Source organism: Pangasianodon hypophthalmus, chromosome 3 (genome assembly GCF_027358585.1).
Source record: "Pangasianodon hypophthalmus isolate fPanHyp1 chromosome 3, fPanHyp1.pri, whole genome shotgun sequence".
NCBI lineage: Eukaryota > Metazoa > Chordata > Actinopteri > Siluriformes > Pangasiidae > Pangasianodon > Pangasianodon hypophthalmus.
Window position 1 is genome coordinate 6,899,915 of NC_069712.1, and position 18,925 is coordinate 6,918,839.

General features: G+C 36.7%; 1 protein-coding gene across 1 annotated transcript; it reads right to left on the bottom strand.

Moving 5' to 3' along the window:
* Window positions 1-125: 125 nt before the first annotated feature.
* LOC113542150 (probable E3 ubiquitin-protein ligase HERC3) lies at window positions 126-18,395 on the bottom strand. The gene is made up of 25 exons (XM_026939506.3): window positions 18,051-18,395; window positions 16,682-16,808; window positions 16,503-16,579; window positions 14,768-14,992; window positions 14,594-14,685; window positions 12,851-12,981; window positions 11,360-11,487; window positions 11,179-11,252; window positions 10,967-11,085; window positions 8,382-8,441; window positions 8,188-8,293; window positions 7,893-8,085; window positions 7,361-7,518; window positions 7,115-7,189; window positions 6,970-7,029; window positions 5,737-5,784; window positions 5,545-5,613; window positions 5,313-5,450; window positions 5,083-5,223; window positions 4,828-4,997; window positions 4,674-4,737; window positions 4,539-4,597; window positions 2,559-2,742; window positions 2,355-2,454; window positions 126-996 (listed from the first exon to the last, which is right to left on the bottom strand). Exons 1-25 carry the CDS (start codon window positions 18,223-18,225, stop codon window positions 782-784), a joined length of 2,988 nt encoding a protein of 995 aa, XP_026795307.3. The 5' UTR covers window positions 18,226-18,395; the 3' UTR covers window positions 126-781.
* Window positions 18,396-18,925: the final 530 nt, after the last annotated feature.

An 18,925-nucleotide genomic window follows, 5' to 3' on the forward strand; every position in this document is an offset into this window, starting at 1 on the left:
CGAGATAATAATCTGAAGCTGTATGGCTCCCTGTTTGGATGTATAACTCACTATTTAGGAGATATAAGACTTTTTTTTACCTTGTATCCTTTAATTGGACACTTAATATATACAATACTTGGTGAATATACAGTAAATACTTCATAATACTACAAATATATAAAGTAAATGGCTATATATACAAAGACATAGCATCCATACAGGATCAAATACAGAGATTTATACACAGGAGGCTATAGTAGAGGTATAGTAGAAGCTTTATATCCTTCTGTGAATATTAATGATTAAAAATATGGAATTAGTGACTAATTGTAACACACAAGGCAGAGAATGTTGGATGTAGTCAGCCCTTTATTTAAGCTTCTCCTGAGATTCATGGATCCAGAACATGAATCATTAAAGGCAAATCTATAAAAATGACAAAAAAAAGAAAAAAAAAATAGAACAGAAAATAAAAGAAAAACTATATACACTACTTGAAGAACTACAAAACCAGGACCAGAAATAGAAACTAAGCAAAAAAAGAAATGAAAACGGAAACCAGGCTTAAAATTGCAGTACAAACCCATATACATCACACTACACACAACACAGTGAGACTAACTACAAGAAGCAGGATGTAAGCAAATCTGAACCATGAAGTAAGTAAACACAGCTGTAGTGTAACACACAGTAATCACTGTAGGCTGACAAGCAACCACCCAAACTTATAGACTGTTCTAATTATAATGTATGAAGATATAAGATGACATTTTAATGCCTGACCCAACAAACTCAACTTTTACCTTTGTCCAAAAACTTCACAATAAGTGATGGCATGAATGAGTTTGTCTCGGAGTATGTGGATGTCGCTGTAGTTTGGAAGGTGTAAAATGCCGTAACAGGTCTGGACCGAGGGGAAACGGTCGTCTGCATCAGCATAGTTGTGTCTCACAATTTTTAGCTGCAGTTTAGAGAGTCCTCCTACAGGCAAGCGATCTGTCCCGTAGACGAAAGCTGGAAAAAATGTTTAAATGGCTATTTATTTTGCCCTAAAAATGTACAATGTGATTCTGTTTATATTTAAAGTGTGTGCACACCCTCTGTCTGTGCTATGAGCAAGCTAGAGAAAGTAAGGATTATGTGGTAAAAATATTTAATGAAGAATGAATGTCCCAAAAGAACAGAACATAGCCACAAAATAACCTAAATTATTTCTATCCATTCATCCATCCTTCTATCTATCTTTCTACACATCCATCCATCCATCCATCCTCCCCTCCATCCATGCTTTTATCTATCCCTCCATCCTTTTAACCATCCATCTATCCATCCATCCATCCATCCATCCATCCATCCTTTTATCCATCCATACATAGATACATCCATCCATACATCCTTCCTTCTATCCACTCAGCTTTCCATGCATCCATCCATCCATCCTTCTTACCAAACATCCTTCTATCCATCCATCCTTCTATCCATCCACCCTTCCATTCATCCATTCTTCTATCCATCCGTCCATCCTTTTATGCATCTATCCTTCCATCCATCCATCCTTTTATCCATCCTTCCTTCCACCCTTCCATCCACCCATCCATCCATCTATCCTTCAGTAATCTATGCACTGTAAATTATAAAAATGTCTTCTTTCAGGTTGATAAACAATCTAAATGAAGAAACATTTGATCCTAATTCATGCATTGTGCTGGGTCTTGTTCATGTTCATGGGTCTTGTTCATAGGTAAGGTCTTGTTCATGGGTAATTTATTCTTTAAAAGTTACCTATGCATCAAATAAAAGTTATATATAATTGTTTTGTCATTTGGCGGTTATGCAGCAGTGGACAACACAGTAGCCCAGGCGCCCAGGACAAGCAGGCTATTAGTGTCTGGACTATCCTTTTTTAATTCATAGTTGTCTAGTGGACAAGTAGGTTCAGCAACCAGAAAAAAGAAAAAAAAACTAATCCTTATTGACTTTTGCAAAGCAAAATATCATTTGTATGTATGTCATTTGGTATGTATGTTTAAACATGATGTACTTCACAGTTGTGTAATGCATCTACATGCTGTAAGTGTGCAGTACTCATTCTCAATCCTGCCACCTGGGAAGTACACACACCAGCTGAGGTGATCTGGCTGATGGCAGAGTGATTTTAACTAATGGTATTTAATTAGAGTGGGACATCGGACTGACTAGCACATTGGAGCTTTTACTTGCTAGGTTGGCTAGCTAATAGATTTATTATTTGTAAAAGCATCTTAATGCATTTTAGTATAGTGGATATTGAATCACAGAATCATACAGTTAAGCTACAATAAACTTGCCATCACTATATTATATTATCATTTGTATCCAAGTGTTGAACTTACTCAGAAACTTCTTCTGCTGTTCTTCATTCAGCTCGAAGAAAACAGACCAGAAGTTCTGGATGAGTTCATCTGAGGGTCCACAGCATTCATATGTGACTCCCTGATGAAAATAAAATTAAAATTATATATATATATAAATCATTTCTGTTGTAATATGCAAAATAATAAAAACTGTGAGAAATAAACTATCCAAACAGTTTGTACCTGTCGGAGCTCCTCCCACTCGTATTTAGACGTGCCGTAGAGTAAGTCTCTGAGCTCTTCAGGCTTGAACATCCTCCAGAAATTAAAGGGGTTTCCATGAGAAAAACCTTCCTCAAACGTCCTAAACTGAGTCTCCACAGACTTGTTAAAAACAAAGTCGATGTACAAGTCCACGTATTTCTGCCTGTAGAAGAAGAGAATACATTAAGCTGTGTTTATATGTGTTTGAGTGAAGTGATAGTGAAAGTGAAGTGACTTGTGGCCAAGTTTGGTGACCCATACTAGGAATTTGTGCTCTGCATTTAACCCATCCAAGTGCACACACACAGTAGTGAACACACACACACCCAGAGCAGTGGGCAGCCTTTTTTGCTGCGGCGCCCGGGGAGCAGTTGGGGGTTCGGTGCCTTGCTCAAGGGTCTCACCTCAGTCGTGGTATTGAGGGTGGGAGAGAGCGCTGGTCATGCACTCCCCCCACCTACAATCCCTGCCGGACCCGAGACTCGAACCCACAACCTTCAGGTTCACCTTCGGGTTGCAAGTCCGAGTCTCTAACCATTAGGCCACGACTGCCCCCATTATATTTATATTATATTTATATTATATTTATATAAATGCTATGTACACAAACTAGTAATGCACCTGTAATGCAGGTTACATTACTGTATATCTGTGAGTTGTGGGTTTGCTTGTGAGTCAGTTGGGTTAAAAAAAATGATTGATTAATAAATTATTAATAATTATTATAAAGGTTAAAATGGCATTTCTAGCATTAGCAGGGGTGGAGCTAGTCATATGTTAGTCATGTTTTTATGTAAAAAATAACTTATTATTTATCTAAAACTGTTAGAAGATTAAAGCAACTATGCCTGAAAACAATAATCTCTGTATGTTTGCAGTATTTACCATAAGCTTGAATTTGACTTATCGATAACGTTGGAATCGATGCTATTCTAACCTGACATTAGCAAAGAAAACAGGCTAACTTAGTCACATATAGCCAGTTAATGTTAGAAAATTAGTTACATTTACCTCACCAAAGAAGGCAAAGAAGACATCTCATTTTATACATTTTATATATGCTTACTCCAGCATATTGAAACATTTTAGTGAGGTAAGGACGGGCACTCATCACACTACAGTCTGGTGGCTTATCCATCTTTAAATACACACAGATAGCTATAGAGAAAACTACATTTTGTAGCATGGGAAGGTGACAGCTGATGAAGAGCTGGTATGATGCTTGAGTGTTTTTCATTGTTTTCACTGATGAACTTGATTGGATGCTAAAGTGAATCGACTGGATGCTAAACCGGAATGATTCGATGCTAAACTGAGCCCATTTAATTGATGTATAGTGTGCAGGTATTGGCTGGATGAGAGAAGAAGAGAGCTTTGTGATTTATAATGAGTACTTTACAGCATAGTTCTAAATAAAACTGGAGTATCAACGAAATAAAAAGTTTTTCTCCTTGGAAACGTACCTAGTAGAGTTACGGGTATTTAACTTCAATACTCAAGTAATGAATAAATATGGAAAAATAATAATTAAGTATATTAACTTAGTACAATTAGTCAAGCACCCCTGATTATTACCAAAGGTACTGAATGTGATAATTGGTCATTTTACAATGAAAAGCAATATATGGATATTGGAATATAGATTATAATATAAAATAATTGCCGAAATTTATGTAAATATTAAGCTAATCCAAGACGAATGTTATTTTATGGCTTGGGCTATTATGTTATTGATATTTGCATATACATTTCAGTTAAATACAGGCTCTATTTTGATGATTGTGCAGCTCATTCCCAAACCGATGTAAAATTAGTGTGTTGTAGTTGTAATTACATGATAAAGATTGCGTCCAGGTTGACATGTTGGTGATGTGGGCAAGAAGATATAAAAAGCTGAGAAGATCTGCTCTAATAGCATGAATGCATGGAAATAGTGGTTAAAAAAGAGGCACTTTATACCTGTTAGCTTTTGTGACTGGGATTTCCACTCCATTTGGAATGAGCTCTTTTCCTTTCACCTGAGAAAAAAACAGTACTCATACAGACACCATTTACCTTTTAAATGTCCAGTAAAACCCATGGAATTAATCTTACTGTGAAATCCAAGTAGAGCTCCTCCACAACATCCTCGTCTTCCATCAGTACATTTTTTAGACTTCTATGTTGGGAGAAAACAAGAAACTTGGATTTGCAAGTCTCTTTTGAATTAAAGGGAGCATGATATTTCTAAAAAGAAATTCTTCTCAACCTGGCCTCCACTGGTGACAGCTCCTCCAGGTCTCTCAATGTTGGACTGAGGTTCAGCAGCTTCTTGAACAGTGCCACCGGGAAGCCGATGTGCATAAAACTGTGATTATAAAAGGCCAAACCACAGATGACACCAATGTAGAACAGCTCCTCCAGACTGGAGCCAGAATCCTACAATGCATTAAAAATCAGATAACGTTAGTAGTATTGTACTGATTTTCTCTCTAAGCATAATTGAAAACTCACTTCCTCTTACATCAGCAGAGAACCAGAAGAGTCCTGAGTCCTCAGATTCTTGGATTACACTGGAGTCTTTTGTTATTTCCTGTCCAAGCACGGTGAAGTATTCAGCAAGCAGACCTCCATCATCGATCCCATCCTCTAGAGAAAATTTCACCTGTCAACAAGAGAAAATTTTTATTTAAATAAAGTAATTAAATATTTTCAGTACCATAGTAATAAAATAACCACATCATCTAAACAAACCTTTAAAGGGAGAGCATAATTATGTCCGCTTGTTCTCAGGTACACAAGTGTGTCAGCCAGCACTGTTTCTCTGTTCACACACAGACTGTTTCCAAAGACAAAAAACGGCAAAGGCTCCCCGTGTTGTGCCTGTAAAAACTTCACACAAAAAAATCACACAATATAGCAACACCAAGGACAGACAGAGTAGATTTTAATATAGCTTTTATGCCAAATAACAGAGTCTACTTACATGGAACACTGTGCATTTACTCTTCATGTCAAGGATAAATGGATAACATGTAAGCTGTTCTGTACTTTTCTACAAAAAAAAAAAAGAGAGAGAGAGAGAGAGAGAGAGGGAGAGGACCAAGAAAACCATAAACATTATGAATATCATAATTTAAAATAATGTACAAATGCCATAAAAATCGTGACTACATACCAAAAAGTTGATTAAAATATCAATTTGCCCATCATCATGGAAGAACTCCTATAAAGTAGAGAGTGACAGGACGGTGAGTAGAGATACTTCTGTGCTAGTAACCAGAGGGTTGTGATTTCGAATCCCAAATTTATGAACATTCAGACATAGAAATTTGTCTTGAATCATAACACATACTCTATATCCTATAATTGTCATGGTTTTCCCTTCCATGATTTGCATTGCGTTGAGCACCACATGCTTGTGTTTTTATTTTTTGTCCTGTCTCCCTGGTTGTTTCCCTTGTTTTTTTCCCTGATTGTGTTCACCTGTTCCTTGTTTCCTCTTTATTTTCATTAGCTGTATATTCATACCCTGTATGTTGAATAATTTCTTTGCAAAGTGTTACTTGGTATTGTGCTATTATTTCTGAGACTTTTTATTGTGTTTGTTTCTGGTTTTATAGTTACTTAGTTCCTTGTTTCCTGAGTTAGACTCCTGTCCATTTTGTTTTTGATCATAATGGATTATCCTGTGTTCACACTGTCCGCCTGTGTTTTGACTTCTGCTATTAGACTATGGTTAAGTTTCCAAGAAATGCCCTAATAAGCATCCCAATTTATATGCAGTCCCTAACCAACTCTTACAGTAATTCTCCATTATACAACAGTTAGTTTCAGTCCACTAATTTTATCGTGGAATTTGTCGTGCGTTATTCCAAGATCGCCTATATTTCCTATAACCGCACTTGGACTTTTCACTGTGTGTATCACTCCACTTGTCTGTTTTAGCCATGTACAATGGCAAACAATACTTTTCAGGAATATAATTTATGCCTTAAAACTAAATGAAACTAAAATGTTAAAATAAAGAAGGCGTCAATTTTACCAGAAGCACCTATAACAGGAATGTATAAATCAATGTGACCTAGCTAGTGAGCTAGCCAATGTGCTATAAGTGGCTTCTGCAGGATCTATTTCCGCTAGCAGAGCAAAAATAAACAGAACATTGTATTTGAAATCTCACTGTCTTGGCATTAATTTCTTGCTTATAGAAAGGTTGTATAAAAGCAATATCGCAAAAGCAAGAGTGCGGTTAAACTGAATATCGGCACGGCTATGATTAACTATGGCAGCGAATCAGTGTATTCAGTATAACCGCATTCTTGCTTGTGTGATATTGTGTGGCCTATACAAGCCTACAAACCTATAGCTTTTAAAATAAAAACTTAAATTTTCATGATCTTCACATTACCCAAGGGTTTCCAAGCTGCATCATCCTAAGGATCAGATTCCCCATAGGATATTTTTCCACCTAACAAACAAACAAATCAAGAATAAGAAGTCTGATACAACATGAAATTCAAATTATAAATATAAAGAGTTGGAATAACACTTACTAAGTTGAAAAAACATCTGAGCTCCTTCATAAGGAAGTAACCCTCGGTCAACTGTACGACTCTCTGACTATTAATCTGCATGAAATTTGACAATTTATTGATAATACACTAAACACTAGTTATATTAGATGCTTATACTCATTATTATTATTATTATTATTTTTATTATTATTATTATTACGCCATTAAACACCTCCAAAATGAGTTCATGTCTAAAAGACAATAAAAGAAAACTTCAGTTCTTACATTGTAAAGCTTCTGCAGAACCATTAGCACAGGCTTTATTTCAGTCCAGTGGTCACATATTGTAGTCGTCATCAGTGACATGAAGTGAGCACACACTGAGTGAAACATCTTCACCAGAGTCCTGTAGTAGTAGTAGGGCAGTTTGGTCCACAGGCTGGCTGAGGGAATTCCACACATATTGATCATGATACAATATAAATGGAATATTCACAAGGTACTGATGTTGTAAAGTTTAAATAAAGAATAAAACCCTTGGGGGTGTCCTGTTGGGGGAAAATAATGAACAACGAGGTGGGCCCAATGCAAAGCAAAATTACTGTTACCATGGCAAAATTTCCAATAACAGCACATCCTGATGTGTTGTAGTCCTCTTGTACCACAGCAAAGTGACAATGTTTATATTTTTTTTTATTAAATAAAAATTATCATAGTTTTTTTTATCCATTTATAGTTACATTTAATGTTTGGAATGATTAAATGTTTAGAATTGATGAATGCAAATAAGAGCTAAGTATTCATAAAGTGTACATACTCAAGACATCCAGTGACTCAGGCTCGAGTTTTAAGATGGTAGACGCCAGAGAGATAGTGAGCTGTGTGCCTCGTCCTTGTTTGTTCAGCACTCGGAGGAGTTCAGGCAGGATAAGGTAAACCCTCAGAGCCTCCACACCAGCAGCAGTCGAGCCCAGAGAGGGCAGAAGATCATTCTCTACCACCTTCTCTACCTGCGAAGAAATCAAATTAATGAGACTTTAGCCACATACATACAACTACAGTGAATATAAAATACATTCCTAATGATTAATGTTTCATCAACAGAGCCATACCACTGATAGAACTTTGTCCTTTTTGGCCAGCTTCTCAAAAGCAAGACGAGTCAATGATAAATCCAGACCAGAAGTCCCTACTGATGTTTTATAATGTTTGTCATTGCTATTGATAAAAAAATCACAAATTTCTGATTAGTATACTGATGAATATGGACTAATGTGTACATGAATGTATTATTGCATATTTGTACCTTTTCTCAATGAAACTACCATTGATGCATGATGCTGATGAGAACATTCTCTTGATTTCCCTACAATACAAAGGACACAATAAGCTATAAACTGGAGAACAGGTATTAGAGCTGCCAAATGTACTATATTAGGGCTCATTTGTAGTTCTGCATTGCATCATATGTCTGTGTCCTGATGCAGAGATAAGGTTTATGGGTAGGCGAGGTGCTAACTGTATGTTGTGTATACTGTATATCTATAGTGCTGTGAACCAACCAGCTTCCAGGAGAATGCTGATTGGTTGGTAGAGGTGGATTCAGTTATATGCTTGAAAACATTGTGACGAGAAGTTGTGACCCTTCTTTTACAGGCTTTATCAAGGATTTCAGAGTAATATTGGCAGTGTGGAGGAAAGCATACTTCCTCCACACTGTCCAACACTTCAATGGCACAGTCACATAGGCAGTGTGGAGGAAGTGTGCTTTCCTCCACACTGCCCATATGACTGTGCCATTGACGTGTTATCAAACACCACCACAATCAAGAATAAACCCCCTATTTATAGCTGAGAACAAGGCTATAGAGGAATATATCACTGAAGCCTCGAAACAGGGCTACATAAGACCATCCACATCACCAGCATCTACAGGACTTTTTGTGTAGAAGTAAGGGAGTGGCCTTCAGCTATCCATTTATTTTAGAAGCCTGAATCTAGTAACAATCAAATAGAAGTACCCTCTACCCAGTCCCATCAACATTTGAACACCTTTGGAGTGCATACAATTTAACTGACATTTGTGAAGGAAATGAGTGGAGGGCAGCGTTTAGCACCACTTCCAGCCACTGCAAATAAAGAGTTATACCTTATGGGCATTCATAAATGATGTGCTTAGAGACATGTTAGGAAAGTTCATTATTGCATATATTGATGACATTTTGACTTAATCCCCTTGCCTTGAAATTCATGCCTGTCACAACAAGAAGTCCTGAAAAGACTCTTAGAGAATCAGCTCTTCATAAAAGGAGAAAAAGATGAATTCCAAATGTAAAGTCACCTTTCTGGGGTATGTTATCAGCCAAGAATTCTTATGGAGGAATCAAAAGTAATTGCTCTCATAGAGTAGCCCATTCCCTACGCTAAGGACTTTTCTGAGATTTGCAAACTTTTAACAAATATGCTTTAGGGGTTTTAGCTCCGTAGCAGCTCCTCTCATATCCATCTTAAAAGGGAAAGCACAAAGTTAAACTGGAACCCCTAACAGAACAAGCTTTTCAGAAACTTTCCACTGCATTCAAAACCCCTGAACTCCTGTTCCACCATGTTTTTAGATATTTTGGTATCCCTAAGAACATTGTGTCTGACTGCAGCCCCCTCTTCATAAGTGTGGAGATCATTCAAGAAGAAATTTGGAGTTTCTATGAATTTGACATCTGGATACCACCCTCAGGCCAACAGCCAAGCAGAATGAGCAAACCAGGAGATTTTCTTAGGACTTTTTGTGCAGGAAATCTGGACACATTTCATATCATGGGCTGAATATACACAGAATTAACTGCATCATGCCAATAAGCAAACCCCTTTCCAATATGTCCTTGGTTAACAACCTCCCCTATTTCCACAGAACAATAACCCCACTAATGCCCTAGCAGCTGATGATTGGTTTTTCGCGGTGAGAAGATTCGGGAAATCGATGGTTAGAACAGATGGCCCAACAGCAACAGCAAAGAACTTGCTGACCAAAGTCGCACTGATACTTCAGCTTATTGACCCAAAGACAGAGTAGGATTATCTCCAAGAGACATTAGAGCAAGATATGGATGTAGAAAACTCATGCATTGATATATTGGTCAATTTACTATCACAAAACTCATCAATGAGGTGTCAGAGAAACATGTTTTATGAGCCTTTACTCTAGCATTTGATCTCCCAGGTTCAATTTTTCTTCCGAAGTTTGCCTTTGCCCAGTTTAATTTTGTTTTCCAATCACCTAAACTGTGTATTGTATATAATATTGTTTAAAAATAAATAAATAACTAAATAAATGTTTTTTTTTGCAAGTTCTTTTCTTTGGCTTTACAAATTTGCATATGCAACTGTCATGACTTTCAAGTCGTAGTAAATCATGCTGCTGGTGCAAAATGCACAATTTGCATAAACAATGCCATTTATTTTGCACCTTTAGATCGAAATGCCCCAAAAAGCACATTCTTTAAGGTTACTGTGCTGTTTGTAATTAGTTTTCCATTGACAAAATTTATCTCAAACTGTAGAAGTTCATCCGTTGCCTAACATGAACATCCAGAAAACCAGGGACGGGATTTACAAGAATGTGTGTGTGAAATCATGAAAAGTCTTAAATGTTGGGTGTCCACTATTCAAGCTGCTGTTACCATAGATTTGCTTTGCAGCCTGAACTGCTGTCAGAGCTGCTGTTATAGAAAATTAATTAACAACTTCTGACCAATCAGATCAGCCGCACATCGGCATTCAATTCAACATTCAATTCAACATTCAATTCGGAATTCATTTTTTACAATCTGTTTTTCAAGGAACTACTGTATTTGCACTTGAGTAACACTTATCCAGTGATGCTTTTCTTCATACCTTTGGATTTTATTCCATACTTTTGAGTTACAGTCTGAAATCCAGCGGTCAATAATTTCATCATCCAACACTGCTGTGCCATTGCATGAACTCAGATTTGAACTTCCTTGAACACCATCCTTTGAAAAAAAAAAACATTACAAAGACAATGAAAATGTACGTTTTCATTAAATAAGCGTCTGTCCTTTTTAAAGAGGAGTTATATCACTTACCATTTTATAGAAAAAGAGGACAGAAAGATTCCCTCCAGCAGTAATTTTCTTAATCATCTGATCAGGACTATATTCTGTTCAAAAATACAAGAATATGATTACACATCTGTAACGACCAGTTGTCACTAACTAAAGTACACACATTCATCTGTTTTCAAAAGTGTGCTAATAGCGTACTGACCTGGTGGCAGCTGGACAGGAAGTGGCACACACTGATTGGTCCTCTGTCCATTTCCCAGCTGTCCTTGCTCTCCACATCCAAATGAGTAGATTGTGTTTGATGATTCAACCAGTGCCAGAGTATGATGCCTTGAATTAAAGAGAACAGCTTTCACATGAACTAATGCTATAAGATGTAACTAAAATAAGAAGATGGGCTGTGCTGTGAGACCATCACCACCCCACGTCAAATTCTTTTAAATAACAGCACATCCTGAAGTGTTTTATTCCTCTTATACAACAGCAGTTTGCCAACTCTAACCGTTTTTATTAAAGAATGTCACTACTTTTTATTCATTTGTAGTTCCATTGTATAAACAGAACAAGTTAGCTCTTGTTATCACTTACATTAGAAAAATGATAAACTGTCATTTCCTCATGAGCTTCTCTTTTGCAGATCACAGGTTGTAATGTTACTGAGAAACTAGAAACTGAAGACCTTCCCAGACCTTCAGAATACTTTAAGTTATAGCTTTGCCTCTGACTAAGTGCTGACACCTCCTTCCATAAATACTAAATAAACTTTACTATTGATACAATAGCTTATTAGAACATTATTATATATTATTATATTTTAGAATGTTAATATATATATACACACACACACACACACATTATATGGCCAAAAGTTTGCGGACATCTGACCATCACATTCATATTTGCTTTTTGAACAACCCATTTCAGATTTATTCCCCCTTTGCTGTTGTAATAACCTCCACTCTTTTGGGAAGGCTTTCACTAGATTTTGGAGCGTGGCTGTGGGGATTTGTGTTCATTCAGCCACAAGAGCATTAGTGAGATCAGGTACTGATGTCAGGCGAGAAGGCCTGGGGTGCAGTCAGCATTCCTGTTCATCCCAAAGGTGTTCAGTGGGGTTGAGGTCAGGGCTCTGTGCAGGACACTCGAGTTCCTCCACACCCACCTCGGCAAACCACGTCTTCATGGAGCTCGCTTTGTGCACAGGGGCATTGTCATGCTGTAACAGGTTTGGTCCCCTTAGTTCCAGTGAAGGTAAAATTGTAATGCTACAGCATTCAAAGACATTCTATATAATTGTGTGCTTCCAACTTTGTGGCAACAGTTTAGGGAAGAACCACATATGAGTGTGATGGTCAGGTGTCCACAAACTTTTGGCCATATAGTGTATGTGTATATATATATATATATATATATATATATATATATATATATATATATATATATACTGTATATACATACACAGACTGTACAGATAAATTTTTGTTCCCCATGATAACAGAGAATTTGTAAATGTAACCACTTATTATATCTTAAATGAATTTTAAAGGTAAGCTACATTCACTTTCACAGGTGAGAGGTACACAAATTTGTGTCTTTGTGCGTATCCCAGTGATGAGTGATGAGTGTTTACATTGTGAAATATACAGTTCAGTACGTTTCATTTCATGAGGCTGCATTAGAGGTAGTTACTTACCGTCCACAGACTATTTGGGACACTTTGGACCCCCAGAATTCAGCAACTACATGAGGCTGATGTTCATCTCTGAATGAGTTATGTCCAAGCTGCCCATATCGACCAGATCCAAACACCAACATCAGTCCACTCTGAAAATACAGATACATTTTTTAACCACTAGTTTGAATTGCATTAACTAAGGCAGACCTATTTATGGTATTTATGTTTCCACTCGTTGAGTGAGTGCCTTAGTTTCTTCTTTCTTTCTTTCTTTCTTTCTTTCTCAGAAGACCTCACACACCTTTTCAGCCCAGTAAGTTCATATTACTGCAAAAATCAAACTGTCACTATGTTTTCACCACCAGAGTATTGTTTATTATTCAGTTTTTAATACTAATTGGTAAATAGCTATTTGACCTGAATCTCAGGCATTTCCTGCTCATTGCTGTACAAATCATCTCATGAGATATTTTACTTTTGCTCAGTTGGTGCGTACGTCTACAGCATATATTGCCTTGCATAAGTATTCACCCTGTGAAAGGTACGAAAACAGTAGTAGCATGCATCTACTGATTTCACACTTGTTGTCTCAGAAGACAAGGGCCTCCTCTCTTGTCTTCTGCTGTGTTGAAAGCATGATCACCACATATCTACCACAACACAGCACAATGAACGCTGCCAAGATGGTGGCACATGGTGGAATCTGTCACACTGTACACACAGTAATTGGCTCGGCTAAAAATCCCATTCAGTAGTGATAGAAGTGTGATAGGTCATCTCTTTCTGGACAGTAATGGAGGAAATGCGACTTATTAAGTGCAGTCAAATAAGAATTTCACCAAGCAAATTTTGTTTGTTGCTCACACATCACAAAAAACATCATAAAAAAATCACAAAGTATCTAGCTACCTAATGCTAGCAGCTTGTACAACATAACTGTTGAATTCTTAAATCTGATTAGTCGTAAGGTGCTGATTAATTTTCTATAACAGTAGATTTGACAATAGTTGCAGCTTCTAAATGAAACACAGGTTTATATTAATGTGCTTATAGTACTACATAATTGTTTCTATAGTAATAGCTTATGAAGGGAACACTGAAAATAAGGGAATATGTGGTCAGTCAGATTTAAGAGAACATATTATGTATAGTTTAGGTAAAAATATTATCATCAAAACGTGATTTCATTGCTTATACTAAATTGTGGAACTAAGTTTCTAATTACTAGTTTGAATTATATAGAGTGAGTGTGATCAATTCACATAGTATTAATGTGATCCAATTACGTTATAAAACCTTGTGAGGATGTTGGCAGTGACGGGAAGAAACGACTATAGTATTAAATTAACCTTAGCTCTTGAGTGGCACGATCGTGTGGTGGGAAGTTCACTGTCTCAAAATCTGAGTGACTGAGGTTTGATCCTGAGCTTAGGGGAGAGTGCAGGGTTTGATTTTATTCAGGGTCATGAAAATACATGATCAAATCATGTTGGGTCTATGAAAACAAACTGTGTTAAAGTAACTCAGTTCAATCAAGTGGAACTGATGTATGCATTTGAATTAAGTAAATTCAAAGAGCATATTTTTTTCAGTGCAGATGCTCCACATTAAAGGTTTATGAAAGTAGTCTCTAGTGTCAGTGCTTTGTAGCAGTCAGGTAGAGCTGTTACTTTAAATTTTCTGACAGGTGAAAATCTTCAGGACAGAGTAGTTTGCAGATTCTAGTTTCTTGGTAACATGACAAGCTGAGGAAGTGTTAACCTTTGTGAGAACAGCAGTATGCTCCTCTCCACATGAGATGAACACAGTTTTCTTCAAATTCAAGCTCTTCACACAAACAGGGATGTGTCTATCTGTGAGAAGATATAAAGACCACGTTTACTGTGCAGATTCAAACAGAGCTGAGTTTATAGTACACGACAGTAAAGTCAGTACCTTCAGTGTCTCCCAGGCCCAGCTGCCCAGCGCTGTTCCTGCCCCAGCCGAACACGGCTCCGGAGAGAGACAGGGCGAAGCTGTGGTCTCCTCCAGCGCTGATCTGAGCCAGCGGGATCCCAGACAGAGACTTAAGGAGCTGAGGAGACTCGGCTTGGCTTGGCTTACCTTTCCCCAAACCCAGCTGACCGCTCGAGTTCTGACCCCACGTGAACAACTGACCATCTGAGAAAATTTGTGTCACCATAAGTACAAATAAACTCTAAAATGTAATCCTGGTGTCAATAATGCACAACATGTTGAAAGACCTTGATAATTGGTTATTTTGCTTCAGGCATATATGATAGTATATGTAAGATATAGCTATTTCTACAAAGTAAGGCCTTTACTCAATATCAATACATGATGCTAAAACATTTACATACAAAAGAATTTAATAGAGAAGAGACAATGTGTTATTACATATTATACCACAGTGCTGTTGAATTCTCGAATATGATTGGTCAGAGGATTTTAATTCATTTTCTATAATAACACTCTGACAGTAGTTCCAGCTTTAAAGCACAGGTTTATATTCTACTACATTATTATTTCTATTATAGCAGCTCACTCACAGAGATTTGTATGGTGGATGCTTTACATAATCTAATATTAATACTAAATAGAAAAAAAAACTGTTGTTATTTAAGAAAGACAAATGTATAATTGTTGATATAGCATTAATGGAAGGAGTCTCCAGTGTCAGCGCTTTGTAACAGTCACTAAGTTTTGCACCATGAGAAAGTCTTGAGGAAAATCTTCAGCTCTTTCTAGTTTCTCTGTAACAGGACAAGCTAAGTGACAGCAGGAACTTGTTTCACGCTCACAAATCTTTACTACTACGTGTATCCACTTTTATTTTTACATCTTGTTTGACTTCTTGGTTTTGTGATCCACTTCTCACCCTCATTTCACACACACCAGATTCAGATTCTTATGATTTGCAATAGTTAGCAGTTTTCTTCTCTTTTCCATATTTTTCATCCTTTTTTTATTATTTTTGTCTGTTTGCATGATTGACTGACTATTGCCTGTTTTTGACTACTCTTCTGGCTTGTGATATTAATTTAAGATTTTACTTGTGACTGAATCCTGTCTGACTCCTTGTTTGTGACTTTTGCACACGTTCCACAACATTAAATGTAACTATACACTGATAGAGAAAAAAAAGAACGATGCATCATCCCTTAATTAATAAAAAAATTGCTGTGGTATAAGAGGAATAAAAAACTTCAGGATGTGCCGCCGCATTGGGCCGCTTCGCATTGGACTACCATGTCGTTGATTATTTTCCTATACCAGCATGCCCTGTCATGTTCCATTCTTTACATCGCAAATGGATAATGATCCAGTGCTGGCCCACACTTACCACTTTATCTAGCATACTTGCAGCCATGTAATGAGCCACAGCTATAAGTCAGCCTTGAGTAGACCTTGTCGTATGCATTATGTAGAGCAGAGCTTAGAGCTTACTTTCCATTTTCAGCCCAAAATGAAATGTTACACAAAGCACTGGCTGCATAAAAGTGTCATAAAAACCTTAAATGTACGTGCTCATATTTGGGTTAGTCTTATCCCACTTGCAAATTTTATAACTGGCCTTTATGGCACCTAAACCCAATCACCATGAATTCCTCTGTTATTTGTTTAACAGGACAAATGTTTAAAAAAAAAAAAGCAGTGTAACTATACATACCTTTTGTTCGGACAATCGAGTGATAGTTTCCACATGCAACTTGCGCAATGTGCCTGTTAGTTAAGCTGCTGAATATCCTGGTCATGAAAAACAAGCAAACCAAAAAATTAAGATGAACTTACTATAGCTAGATGAGGATTTCTCTCAGACGAACCACAGTGCTTGGAAATCTGACCCACCTGGGTATGTTGCATTGAGCTGAACGTTTCCATTCACGCACCGTCCCCGTCTCAGACACAAGCACAACATGCTCCTTTCCACTGCTCAATAATGCAATTCGCTCCTTCTTCAAATCTAAAGTCATTCCTAAAACACAGACATTGTTGTTATGGGTGTTGTATTTGTCTGTCTTTACAATGCCTGTCATTGTCTTTTTCAATAAATTGCGTATGTTTACTAATATGTGTATGGGCTTACTAATTTACAGAAATACTATATATATATATATATATATATATATATATATATATATATACAGTGAAAAAGGCACATGCAAAGAAATGCTGTAGAGCAAAGATGCCTTCAAAAATTAAATGTTTCTAGATTTAAATAAATACTATAAAGAGCAGTAAACAGTAATAAATGAAACAAAGTCAATATTTGGTGTGATGACCCTTTGCTTTAAAAAAAAAGAAGTCATAAAATAAACTAATATATATACAATACTGTGCAAAAGTCTTAGGGTTTGCTGGGTTTTGCTGCAAAAATAAGAAGCAAGTGTGACAGTCATATATATATGTTATATGTGTGTGTGTGTGTGTGTGTGTGTGTGTGTGTGTGTGTGTGTGTGTATGTATGTATGTATATAAACCCTTGGGATCTGCTATTAAAGAAAATTAATCAGTGAATTAATCAGCAATTCTGAAGTGCTTTCTTCCTCTTATATCACAAAAATTTGTGATTTATTACATGTGATTATCTATTGAAGAATGACACACATCGTATATTTTATCCATTTATAGTTCTTTCTGCAAATCCTTCTGTAATCTGTAAATCCATTGAAGTCCATTTGAGGTCCAGGTTGTAATTCTACAAAATGTAGATAAGTTCAACCAGAGTGAATACTTGTGCAAGGCGCTGTATATATATATATATATATATATATATATATATATATATATATATATATATATGTGTGTGTGCATACACATTTTATTAATTTACATATGTATGCATAAGTATTGCATATGCATGTTCATAAGTATTTACCCCCCTTGAACTGAAACTGGAGCTGAGATGAACTTGGGCTCCTACGGTATAATTTGATCATTAAATATGTAGTTAAATGTGGCAGTAAATGAATAATATTGAACTTAATTGATTAATTGTTTTGTTTGCAATTTAATATTTATTAATTGCAATAGTCTACCTAATTAATTTAATTTAATTATTGAATTATTTGTTTACACGTATATTTTTGTAATGAATAAATTCAGAAAATCTTAAAATTCCTATTTGGAAGACTGTAAATCTGTAAATCTGTAAATCCAGACTAGTTGTTGCCCCTGAGACTGTAATGTTTTCATGGTAAAGAAAGCATGAACTCACGCTTGTGTGACGTCACTAGGGTGACTTTCCGGTCCGTGTCCCTGAGGAACGTCGCGAGCCCCTCTCTGATAGACACATCTGTGATTCTCGTCCCGCGGATCATTTCATCAAATCCATTAATGTTCTGATGTGAAGAGTCATCTTCTGTCGAGCTCAGTTTGCCCCAGTAAAGCATGCTGAATCTCACAGGACGTACAAATGTCCTGTCTGTGTCTGTAACAGTGTCTGAATCCCAGCTGATGCAGGAAGAATGCGGAAGTGAATGTAAACACACTGAGTTTCAGCTGAAGTCGAAACGAAACCGAAACTCAACATTTCTACATAAAAAGCTACTGCAGGGGGCAGAAATCAGCACTGAACTGCACACAGGCAGGAGTTGACATTCAACCCTTGGCCCTTATAATGCAATCTCAAGTATACTTCATACAGATTTCTGGGAATATTGTTTTTTTTTTTTTTTTTTTTTTTTTTTTTTTGGAAATGAGCATTTTAAGCTTCTGGAGACTTTAACTGTCACATTTGCTTCTGTTTCCCTAACAGCCAGCATTTTTTTTTTTTTTTTTGTCTTTGAAAAGTGGTCTATTAGGCAATGTAATATGTTACTTGCTTTACTGACATACAAACATTTTTTGTAAAAATTAATTTTCAATCATGCACAAGTCCTACAATAAACATCATTTGTATAAAAAAAATAGGGTGCCTAAGATTTTTGCATAGTACCTGTACATACCACATTGTGTAGCATTACAACCTGCAACTGAAATGGACTTATTTGGATTATGTCTTGAAGCTAGACAAAACAGCCCAGAATATTAAAGCGGTGGTGGTGGGGAGAGGGAGAGCTCTATTATGCCCCCTAGTGGAATAACAGAGAT